This window comes from Asterias rubens, chromosome 4 (genome assembly GCF_902459465.1).
Source record: "Asterias rubens chromosome 4, eAstRub1.3, whole genome shotgun sequence".
Lineage (NCBI taxonomy): Eukaryota > Metazoa > Echinodermata > Asteroidea > Forcipulatida > Asteriidae > Asterias > Asterias rubens.
In genome coordinates, this window is record NC_047065.1 from 14,684,110 (window position 1) to 14,696,470 (window position 12,361).

Consider the following 12,361-nt stretch of genomic DNA (forward strand, 5'->3'; position numbering starts at 1 on the left):
TCCATTCAAAATTAGTTTATTTTAATATATAAAAAAAAACAGCACCAAATAAAAGTCACAGACTATAATGGCATTTGAAATAAAATTACATCAAAAATGTATGTACAAGCTTATTGTGTTAAATACAATATTACAAATTCTACGTGTATCGATGTCTCATTGTAATATTTGCAAGCCTGTATCTATACCGTTTTTACGAGTACTTGCGAAAAAGAGAAACGAATTGCATAAAGTTGTGGACATAATAATATTCGAAGAATTTTTGGTGAAATGTTGGCTATCTATTGTTTATAATTTTAGCTGGACATTTTGTATATGGCTTGGTGGGTGGGGTTGTAGGATGGAGGTGTGCTCCTGCTTTCATTAAGTAATTACTTGTGTGAAATTTTGTTTCATCAAATTAACATTTTAATGATTTTAATGAATAAAACAAACACTGACTGATATGGCGTTGAAGGAGTGTGATTATTTATAAATCATTGTAAGAGGGGAATTGGGGTCCGATTAGTGTGTAGAGTGGCGAGTTCAATGCGACTGTCCAGAATACCAGAAGCAGAAATAAGCTAAAGAAGTGCACCACTTAGGTCAATTTGAGTTGGACGTGGTTTCAGTGACTGAAATTCTACCATTCATTTTAAACAACGATGACGTCATGAAAGGCTACCTCCAGGGCAGTGCCATAGTGGTGATACGTGTACAGTGGTCTAAAAATGAATTGAAACTTGGAACTCTACACGTAATGAATTAACTTGGCACAATTGAATGACGTCATACTTTCATGACGACATTATTAGGCATCACATGCCATTAATTATCTTTCAATAGTATAGGGCCCTATTTGAAAAAATATAACTCTTGAACCACAAACTGGAATTTAACAATCTAAAAACCATCATCGAATTTGAAGAATCTTCATATAATAAACTAATATAATACACAGAACCAAATTGTTCCGGATATTATGGTTCAAACCGAAAGTTGAATCGAAAATCTTGATCTTTTAAAATCATGAGACTAGACATAAACCATGAGGGGAACACCTGGTTCCTGTGACGTCACAAACAAATCTAAAATGTTTGTTTCTTTGTTTGATTTTTAACTATTTGTTATTTATTGATGCCCAATTTATTTCTCATCTAATTAAATTTGTATTTTTGTTTTATTGTTTTGCTATTGATTATTTACCCCCTTTTTGGGAGGGGTGGAATCTCCGTATCCTGCCTCCACTTTTTAAATCGTTATGAAAGAAAATTAGTAATTTTACTCAAGTGAGATATTCCTAAGTGGTAAGAGTACGGTGACAGGGAAATCTTTCCCAAAACCCAATCCACATGCAAGGCTCCGGGCTCGAATCGGGGTCCAGCGGTGAAAGGCAGGGGCACCTGAAACCACTGACTCAGCAACCTGGCTCTGGCTGCCATGCCCTTATTAAAGAACACTTGCCTTTTAGGCGAAACCACGACTTCGGCTTTGGATTTGGCTTCAGGCTCCGTCCTCTCGTCTACTGATGGCCTGATGAGCGGGAGCGCAAAAGCACACGCAAAATTGTCAAACAACCGCGGGGCCAAGCTAGCTCGCGCCGAATCCAAAGCCGGAGCCGTGGTTTCGAAAAGGGCCTCCCATATGCCCCCTCGGCTAGTTAAGTTAGACCATGGTTAGGCCAAAGATGGAGGGAAAACTCAAATAAAGGATTTCGTAGAGCAACAAGGGTCAGCATACGTCACAAGAGGTCACATGAGGTCGCAGCTACCATCCAGTTCCCGTGTTACGTATAAAAATAGACGTTGAATCACGTAGGCCCTACCAGTGCAAAAGGCTGCCTTGGGGGGATGGGCGCCCCCGTGTTGTAGGCAATAAGGTTTGTATTATTACAGTATGTAGATCTCAGCACAATGACCTGCTGCCTCGGATTGGTGGTTGCTGGTTCGAGTCCCACAGGAGCTGAGTCAAATGAGATCGTATTTATATTATTATATAGTGCATACAATATTATTGTTGAGAGACACACTTGCAGGGGGCGGTTTCCGTTTAGAAAATCTTGACCGATGCACGATAATTATTGTTCCTTGGAAGTGGGAGAATACCCGCTGCAGTTTAGCACATAATACTGTAAAGCCGCAGCACTGACCTTTAATCGTATGGTACTATAGAGCAGTACAGCTAGTTTTTTTATGCAAACCGCGATTTGTGTGTTTGTGTGCGCTCGATATATTGATAGCTGTTTATTGTTATTTATTTGTTGCCCGTGCGGCGTCCTATACTGAATTGGCGGTAATTCAAAATGGCGGCGCCCGTCAGGAACAGGAATTATCAGAACACTGCCGTTCAGGGTAAAATACTTTTGATATGCCTCTTCAACTCATAACAGTTAAGCAGGGTTAGCACCTAAAATGAAGCCTTCGTATTTATGGTTACACTGTTCTGATTATAATCATTATAAATGTTTGGTACGGTGACCACTGAATGATGAATTTTTACTTACATGATGAAACTGCCTGCCCATTTTACTTTCAGTCATTACGACTGATGATAAAATACATCATTCATTATAATCATTGCATGGAGGTGAGAATCCTACCTCAATGTATGATATAATTATAAAATATAGTTAGTTTTACATGTGGTTTGGTCACAATAACACATACAAAGTGCAGATACTGTCTTTGACATTTTATTATCAATGTTGGCGACATGCTTTATTCTAAACTTAGCTATCTTATCTACTCATTATTCTAGCTGCTTATAATAGTTGCGATAACATAATCCTCTTCCCGACAAGGTGGCGAAGAAGGGTTCTGTTAACGCAACTAGCTGCTTAAATGGGTGAATGCCCCTAGAAACTTTAAGGCTCCTCACGGGGGAGGGAGCCTTATATCGTAGGCGGTCCTGTTTTTGTTTTAACCCTCAAATCACGGTACGGTCTTTACGTCATTGCGCGCGATGTAAACAACCCCTAGATACAAAGTTACATTTTCTACTTAAAAAACATTTCCTCTCCGTTGACCAAACTTAAGAGATAGATAATGCTCCACCAATAAGTTGTACGTAAATACAAAAGGTTTGGGTTTTTCCGCTTTTTCTACAATTCCCGATGACCAAATTACGTGACTCGAATTTCAGCTGAGCAATGATGCCGCGGAAACCGAGCTGTATGTAATAACCTTGAGTTTGCCATTTTATTTATTAAGACTCTATATTGCGGAGGCAGAAATTTGAAGAATAATAGACAAGATTTAAATTTTTCTATGGTTTTTGTTATCTCCGATCAGTAAATATGAGCTTGCCAGTGCACCTCACAGCAAGAGACAGTGAGCAATATCCAGAGCTAGTCGGGCTCCTTGGCAGCCTCTCCCAACACATCACAGAGAATGGAGTCAGTTTACCACTTCAGAAGGACCTCAGTCAGGTATGATGGGCAGAATCATTCCCGAACTCTGACTGACCTTTCAGCAGCCGTCTTGGTTTTCTCTCTTTCAAAATTGTGTAACCAAAATGAGGCTGATTGGTCAAACTAGTCAGAGACCCCCTTCAAGGTTCCCTTTAATGCTAATACGATGCACACAGGGATTGTGACATGAACTATGGCTTCAACTCTGTCTAACAGTAACATCCACTGTCAGCCTGTATTGTTTGAAGTCCCACAGTGAAAGTGTACAACTTCAAAATTACTTGCGAAGCCAAATCCTGGTCAGAACAGTCTCGTCACCGCAGTTCAACCGAACATGCAAGATTGCTCAACCTATGACCAAAGCTCAAACATGTTTCTGGTTGGGGTCGCCAAAATGCACCCCCTAAGGTATTTTTGACTTTCTTCTGTACTTCTCAATCGAGACTAATTTTTCAATTGCTGATGTAATTTTACAGGCAGAGGAGTCGCTGAAACGAGAGAAACAGTCTTATCTACAGTTCCACATCCTCCACCATGAGCTTAAGGAATTCATCATGGACCATGATATCGCCAGCCATGATGTGGCGCCAAGCTCTGCTTCATCCCAGGTCTGGACCGATTTTCATTTAAAATACATGGGTCACTTAATCAGGGTTGTTGGTTTGACATGCGCTTTTCACTGAATAATGCGCTTTTCACTGGATAACGCACAGTGACATTGACCACCAAAATGGCGCATCCAAGATTATTCTGGTGATGACATCAGGTGAATCGAGTCAATACCAACAAATTTAACTGAAACCTAACAGTGTCATAGTACAGTGTCCACCATACCTCGAAATGGCTTATATTAATTGTTTGAGCATGGAGCTATGGTCTGAGACTCCAATGGCATTTCACTGGTAAATGAACATTCCTGATGCTGCCAACTATTATTAGTTCACCCACTTATTACTTTAAATACAGTGGACACTATTGGTAATTATCAAAGACCAGTCGTCTCACTTGGTGTATCTCAACATATATAGCATGAAACAACAATTCTGTGAGAATTTGAGCTCAATTGGTCGTCAAAGTTGCGAGATAATAATGAAAGAAAAAACACCCTTGTCACACAAAGTTGTGTGCTTTCAGATGCTTTATTTCGAGACCTCAAATTCTAAATCTGAGGTCACAAAATCAAATTCGTGGAAAATTACTTCTTTCTCGTAAACTATGTTACTTCAGAGGTAGCCATTTCTCACATTGTTTTATAATATCAACCTCTTCCCATTACTCGCTACTAAGTGATGTTTTATGCTAATAATTATTTTGATTAAATATCAATAGTGTCCACTGCCTTTAAAACAATAGTCCGTTTGTTCTTTTCTGCAGTTCCACGAAGCAGTCAAACATTGTCTGTACACAGCCGAGGCAGCGGACTATGTACATCCCAACCCCAGCACCTCCACAGGGACAGAGGAACCCTGCACACTGCTCGGTCTGACCAAGGAGCAACTCAATAGAGCTAACCCACACAACAAGGTAGTCAGTTTACCTTAAAGCCATTATACACTTTCGGGAAGACTTGTCTCGAAGGATTATTCCGTGAAATGCTTTACTTTTTGAGAAAACATTAAATTAATTCTCGATATCGAGAATTATGGATTTATTTTAAGCACATGTCATGACACGGTCGAAACGTGCAGAAACAGGGGTGGGTTTTCTCATTATTTTCTCCCGACTCCGATGTTTACAGGTTTGTTATTTTATAAAGTTGTGATACACGAAGTGTGGGCCTTAGGACAATAATGTTTACCAAAAGTGTCCAATGGCTTTAAATCACAACTTGAAATAGTTTGAATCCCATCCGAGTAATATGCCTGTGATTTGTTTTCTCTCAGAACTCGGGAAAGAACCGAGTATACCAGGCATGTATGCTTTGTTTTTGAAAGGGCTAGGGCACCAAGGTATTTTTTCCTTAGTAAAGGGCACCCTATGAGGAAATTGTAAATTTCTACTGGAGCAGTTCAAGGGCACCAAGGCAATAACCAGTGGGTATGGAGTCGATCGCCCTCGTTGCCTCTGTAAAGTATCACGCCTGGTATACAGTGCTCACACACACCGGAAATGAATATTGTTTATCCCTGACGCAAATTTAACATCTGTTTGGACTCATTTAGTTGACCTGTAATTGACCATTTAGAAGTCTAGTCAACCACTACAGTGCCTTCTGCCTTGTTGCTATAGTGTCACTTGTTCCCTTCTTCGCTTTACACAATTGTTAGAGCACATAACGAGCTATCAGGACTGCGGAAGAAATCGTGGTCCTGAGGCTGGTTCCAAATGGTTGACCACAAATTCAGTCAAAGAATGACTTCTGAGTTGACTGCCAAATGCTATTACCATTGTTGCATTTAGAGTGGTTAGAGTTTTTTCATCAACAAAGAGGCACCATCAAAGCAAATAAAGTTCTTGTTCTGTTTGTGATTTGTAATGCTCAGAGACTAAAAGCCTTGCAGCAGCAGTTAATCCCAAAAATTGAAGACAGACTCCGAAGGAAATGCGAGGAGCTGGTCGGGTTCCATCACTCCCAACCTGACAACGGTAAGTCTTACCCAGGGACAAACAAAGACGTTTAAATCAGACAACAACATTTTGCTAATCACTTCTCTGCAAAAGCCCCAAAATCAGCAGGGAACAAACAGTGCAAAACGTTATGGATATTTTTAGCCGGTAACCCTTCTGTGCATTTGATACTCAAGCAATCAGTCAATTAATCAGAAGACATTTATATAGTGCCGATTTCAACACAAAATTGTTCTAAAGACAGTTACATGAAATTAGTTACAATACACTTGTTGAAAAAGAATAGTCTTAGCCTCTTTGATGGGATTTTTAAGAGTGTGCCTTTCTTTTGGTCCATAGCAGGAGAGTGAGCGATCTGCACATGTACCTTTTGTATTTTTGTACACAATTCTCAGTCGCTATTCTGTTGTTTTGTACATATAGTTTTCATGTTGCTGGCTATTGGGGTTTCTTTCCTACCTCATTTTTATTTTCAATGTTTTTAAAATGTGTACCGTTAAATCTATTGCATTGTTGTTTAAAAGTAAAATTTATGGTTGTTTTCAAGTGTATTTATATCCATCTTGACAACAGCTAGAACAAGCTAGTTGAAACGTTGAGACCAATCCAAGAACTGACACCGCGGTAGTGCAGTAAATTACAGTCCTACAAGCTTAAGCAGTAGTCCCAGCCAATTTTCTATACCTTCTGCCCAGGTAGTAGTTAAAAAGCAGAACAGTTCTTTTCAGAATTGAGACGTCTCCCGAACAATCTAATAAATCTACTCCGCGGTAGTAGGATATAGAAAGACAGTTCTCTAAAGAACAAACTCTACCTGCCAAGTAGTTACACACACATGGTGTTTAGCAAGCCAAATATAAATTAAATCCAACTTCTTTTATATAATGAGGTTGCGAATAAAATGCTATTCTGTTCTATTTTAGAGGGTGGTCAGATGGCGTTTGCTAAGGCGACCAGACTGCCTGATCTACTGCAGAGTGAATGCACGAAGCTGGATGAAGAGAGACAGAAACTGAAGCTCGACAGAGCTCAGAGGGATAAACATTTCTGGCAGTACTATCAGGTATAGTCCCATTGCAAAACCCAGAGCGCACTTTGCTGTCCTTTTTTGGGTGTCAAAAACGTGCACACAAAAGGATGGTACAAAAGGATGGTACACGTGTTAATGCACCTCCGAACAGAGCACGCCCACCATTTCTGACTTTTCGAAAAGTCTGGTCCTTTTGTGCACGTTTTGACACACAAAATGGCGGACAGGAGTTGCTGCGCTATGGTCTATTGGGCTCGAATTACTGCTTCATTAACGCTAACCCTCACATGAGTCTTTCAAAATCATATGCGAGTTTTAAAGATTTTGGAGGATTCAGAAATTTATTTGGACAATGGAATGCTGACACAATTTTTTGCAAAAACCTACTGGAAGATTTGATAATTTTAGTGTATTCCAAGGCACCTACCTACACTCATATTGGTTGAATTTGGAGGATTGAGGCAGTAGGGATCCTACATAAACTCTGCTTATCTTCTGTGGGTAATTTTAAGGAAACTCTCAAAACACTGTTCACACAAGCTTAATAAAGTATTGTTCTGTTTTCTCTCCCAGGATATGTTTATACATACTAAATTTCTTTCTATTCATTTTCCGATTTACCGGGCCATGAGCACCTTTTTGTAAAAGACACTGGCATATAATATATATTCATATTATAATTATAAAGGCTGTGCGAGCTTAGGTATCCCATAGACCTTTATCATGTTGCAGTCATCTTGAATATTGCCGTCATCTTGAAGTTTTATTTTTTTGAATTGTTTTTTTATGCAAGTCGCCTGACACACAAGGCCTGAAGGCCACTTCAAGGTGTGGGCTACAATTATTTTGTCCAGAGGCCATTGCCACCTACTCCTAGGGCTGAAACAGGGTTACCCCTTTCACAGTCCATACATTCATTATTGTCATTCGATATGAGGAACATGACCAATACAAGATGGAGACAGCATGATAAAGGTTTATTGCATAGAGTTATATATAAGAACTAGAGGGCGCACTGGCCTATATAGGCGCTCCGGCATGCGCGCAGGCCGCCATTGTCTAAGTTGACAAAACTGGCATCCTACAGCGTGTGTTTGTGCGGCCATTTCGTAAGTTGAGAAAAACAGCATCGCGATGCGTTCAATAAACACAAACTCCAACGTGTGTTTCATGTTCAGCGCGCGTACATGATGGTGCGCGCGTGTCTCCTTGCGGTCCCGTCGCCTTTGTGCATGAAGCATCACCCGTGCGTGCTCTAGTTCTTATATATAACTCTATGGTTTATTGACAGTCTTCCAAACCATGCTAAGAATCAGGGGCCAATTTCATAGCGCTGCTAAGCACAAAAATTTGCTTAGCATGAAATTTTGGCCTCGATAATAACAAAATTACCAACCAAATTTCCACGTGGTTTTGAGGATAAACAAACAACAGTTGAATACAAGTAACAAGCAATATGCAACAATGTAAATAATGGTTGGTAATCCTGTTTTTATCAAGAAAGAAATTTCATGCTAAGCAAATTTGTGTGCTTAGCAGCGCTATGAAATGGGCCCAGTTTGACAGTTTGAGTGATTTTGATTTGATATCCTGCAGGCTTTGATGGATTCTCTGAGTGTACTAGAGCTGCTTATAACCAAACATCGACTGCGTCTACAAGCAGACAGTGACACCATCACTAGCAACTGGCTGGCTGCACGGTGCCACGCCATGTGTCTTAAACTGAGGTAAATATCTTTGACAATTTGGAAATCATATCCCACAGGAGAAGCACCATGAATACAGTAATAATACATCTAGTTTCTATCTTCATAAGTCTCAAAGTCAAAGCGCTTATCATTATTATCGGCACCCCTGAACAAAGATATTGACAAAATAGAGACACTGCCAACATAGGGCTAGATAGTTCAGTTGGTAAAGCGCCGGCACATTAATCCGGAGGTCGTTGGTTCGAATCCCACTCTAGTCAATTCTTTGTTCTACCCCAAAAAACATTATTTATTTCCAGACATTTTTTTGATGAGACCATTCAGCAGCCACTGCCAGAAGCACCAGGGCCCAAATTTCATAGAGCTGCTACAAAATTATGCTTAGCATGAAATTTCTTCCTTGATAAATACAGGATTACCAACCAAATTTCCAGTTGTTGCATAATTGATAGTTACTGGTATTCCTGAAAATCACATGGAACTGTGGTAGGTAATCCTGTTGTTTTTATCAAGGAAGAAATGTCATGCTTAGCAATTTTTTGTGCTCAGCAGCTCTATGAAATTGGGCCCAGGGCAAAATCAATCACAACACATAATTCAACGTAAAGTACATGCAATAGGACAGACTGTGGTGGGGGGGATTTGATAACAGATTGCCACGTAGAAATCATCAAATTTCACTATTACGTAACTTTTCAGTTTATAGCTTATAAAAAACTCTTTGACTCATTGACTTGTTACAATAATGATAATCACCTATAGCCTTTTCTACAATGTTGCATGGTGATACAGTGGGCTCCACAATCTACCAGTTATAGTAGGAAGGTTATATCAAGGAAATAATGACTGCTAGTTAAACATTATGGGCCCAAGGTGATGTCAAAACCATTCGCTTCGGGCATAGCCATGGTTTTGACATCATCGAGTGCCTATAACTTTAACTGTGCCCTGATTATCAAGCAGTCAATATTTCTTTTAAATACCGAATAAAGATTTTTCAAATCAACAACATTGTCGTGCCGTGACTAGTCGTACATGTACATGTACATATCATACAGTACACACGAATGACCTATTTGCGACCATTATTTTCCGGGTGGGCACAGTCGATTAGTCAACCATGACATCATCTTGATAGAAAAGGGGGCACAGATATTTCCATGACTCCAATCAGATTAGAGGATTCTTTATATGAGGTATGTTAGATGTTGTAATGTAAGTGCACAAATTCAAGACTTGTAATGACCGCTTTTTCCCCCGTTTTTGTCACCAGGGTGTTTGAGGCAAGACTTTTGTGTGACACATATACACCGGAGGTAGTCACCGCTCTCAAACAAATAAAGTAAGTTAATTGGAATACATTTGAAAAGAGCATAATCTATGCTTTTACTGTTGAAACCCCGATTTGATGCCACCTTTGGTTCAAAACATGTGAAAGTAGAAACAAGAGATGCGAGAGAACGAAACTGAGAAAATTTGATTTAAAGTTGAGTTGTTTTTTGAAACCACATCAGCACATTTTCTTTCAGTGGTAATTTAACCCTAATGGAAGGAAGTTGCCATTTATGAAAAAATCTATATTTTGGCATTTGGACTTACAAATAAAATATTTGTGAATACTTTTCCCCTGTTGACTTGTTTCTCCGTACTGATATCTGACAAACGACTCATTTAGCTAAAGCGCATCACATTCTAAAAAAATAAAACCACTAGTAAGGGTTTATGTTCTCTAACTTCTGGTGCATTATTGCAGTACCCGCTGCTAAAAACATAGGATTTCAAAACATAAGCCTCTACAATCCCGGCCATATCTCGTTGATTCCCCCTACCCCCTTGGGTTCTGATTGCACGGTCTTCTGTGTTCCAGTCATGAACGGTGGGATTGGGGACGGGGGAGAGAATGATTATTGTCAGTGGGAAGTGTACAGTGAATGGTTTTATGTAGTGTTAGGAATAGGTGGCCAAAGCTTTTTTGGACTGGATTGTAGGTATTGGCAATCTCGATGGTCTAATTGCAGGGGTTGTGGGTTCGAATCCCAGCCAAGTAAAATGCCTGTGAATGTTGTTCACAGGACTCAAGGGGGAAAGTATTAAGTATACAGTGCTTACACACATCGGTGTAAGGGTAACACTAAAATTACTATCTATTGGACTATTTGTCATTGCAGACATCATCTTAACAGGGCGATCCAGGAGAAAGACAAGGACGTGAGCAGACTGAGTCAGGCCCTGCAGTCTTATCAGAGCATAGGCATGGGATTCGATGAACTCGTTAAAGAGTATGAACAACTACAGGCAGCGATCGACAACAAGAAATGGGCACTGACCGAGCTGAAGCAGAGTCTGGTGTCGGACTCCAATGCAGAGTGGAAGACGTACTAATTATTGAAAACACCCAACCCCCGCCCCAAAAACTCAAAATTCCTCAAAAAACAGTTCACATTCTACAAAATTCTACATAACTTCAGAGGGAGCCATTTCTCACAGTGTTTTATACTGTCAACAGCTCCCCTTTACTCGTTACCAAATAAGGTCTTATGCTAAAGATTATTTTGAGTAATTACGAATAGTGTCCACTTCCTTTTTAAGGCACAAAAACAAGTTATGCTATAGGAACAAAATGAGCACCCTCTGCACGATCCAAAATATTGGCATTCAACTATCGGAATATGATTTCAAATTTAATCCCACTGAAGAGATTTAACGTAAACCAAGACTTCATACGTTTATTAATAGACACTTCAACTGTTTAAAAAGTTACAGATTGTAATAAACATTTTATTACAGATTCATAAATATATACATTTTTATACAAAATATTTTCACATAGAACATTTTAAATAAGAAAAATTTAAATACTCAGGCGTTTGCATGATTCAATAGTTCCTACAGCGACTAGGCAATTTTCAGTTTGCAAAGGACACTTAATAGATTCCCTCTGACTTATATTTTCTTCTATTATAGAAGAAAATATAAGTCAGAGGGAATACAAAATTGTTAACACAAACTTGGATGCGCCCACACAGCTTCAAAACACATAGCAAGTTTGACATCTAGTCCAAGTAGACCAATCCTAATTGCCGCACCGCAATACACGGGACACTGGCAGATTTGACATTGTATATTAATACTTCCTTTCTCTCGCTGGTCTAGTTGGTGTATGACACTGCTGTAGTATTGCAAAGGTCGTGGGTTTGAATCCCACCCGGGTAATATGTTTTTTTCACAGAACTCTGGTAAGTACTGAGTAAACAGTGATTCATGTAACACACATCATTAGTATAAAATTTGGGCCAGATAAATAATAATACTCGGTTTTTGTATAGCGCTTTATACACTGTGTCTCAAAGCGCTTCCAACATTATTACCCCTGATCACTGGGCCTTTTCAATTCTTAAATCATCAGATGTCATCATATGTCATAAGACACTGGACACTATTGGTAGTTGTCAAAGACCAGTCTTCTCACTTGGTGTATCCCAACATATGCACAAAATAACAAACCTGTGAAAATTTGAACTCAGTTGGTCGTCGAAGTTGAAGAAGAAAAGAAAAAAATTGTCACACGAAGTTGTGTGCTTTCAGATGCTTGATTTCAGGACCTCAAAATCTGTTTCTGAGGTCTCAAAATCAAATTCAAGTATTTTAATGGAAAAGTTACTTCTT

At 39.4% G+C, this 12,361-nt stretch overlaps 1 protein-coding gene and 1 non-coding gene across 4 annotated transcripts; both read left to right on the forward strand.

Moving 5' to 3' along the window:
- Positions 1-1,798: 1,798 nt before the first annotated feature.
- On the forward strand, positions 1,799-12,192 carry LOC117289281 (HAUS augmin-like complex subunit 4). Of its 3 annotated transcripts, none has more exons than XM_033770333.1 (9): positions 1,799-1,858; positions 3,270-3,406; positions 3,865-3,996; positions 4,763-4,912; positions 5,872-5,974; positions 6,880-7,019; positions 8,583-8,713; positions 9,969-10,037; positions 10,864-12,192. In XM_033770333.1, exons 2-9 carry the CDS (start codon positions 3,275-3,277, stop codon positions 11,075-11,077), a joined length of 1,071 nt encoding a protein of 356 aa, XP_033626224.1. In that variant the 5' UTR covers positions 1,799-1,858; positions 3,270-3,274; the 3' UTR covers positions 11,078-12,192. The 3 variants fall into 3 exon arrangements, with proteins under 3 accessions (XP_033626224.1, XP_033626223.1, XP_033626222.1); XM_033770332.1 differs by lacking the exon at positions 1,799-1,858 and adding an exon at positions 1,873-1,958; XM_033770331.1 differs by lacking the exon at positions 1,799-1,858 and adding an exon at positions 2,282-2,330.
- Trnan-auu lies at positions 8,883-8,955 on the forward strand. The gene has a single exon. It is a non-coding gene; the product is annotated as a tRNA-Asn (tRNA).
- Positions 12,193-12,361: the final 169 nt, after the last annotated feature.

What these genes read in the sequence shown, in the direction of transcription:
- LOC117289281 (XM_033770331.1), top strand. Translation starts at nt 2,282, where the DNA reads ATGGCGGCGCCCGTCAGGAACAGGAATTATCAGAACACTGCCGTTCAG. An exon ending in CAAGCTCTGCTTCATCCCAG is followed by an intron (nt 3,997 to 4,762) that starts GTCTGGACCGAT and finishes TCTTTTCTGCAG; the next exon opens with TTCCACGAAGCAGTCAAACA. An exon ending in ATTTCTGGCAGTACTATCAG is followed by an intron (nt 7,020 to 8,582) that starts GTATAGTCCCAT and finishes GATATCCTGCAG; the next exon opens with GCTTTGATGGATTCTCTGAG.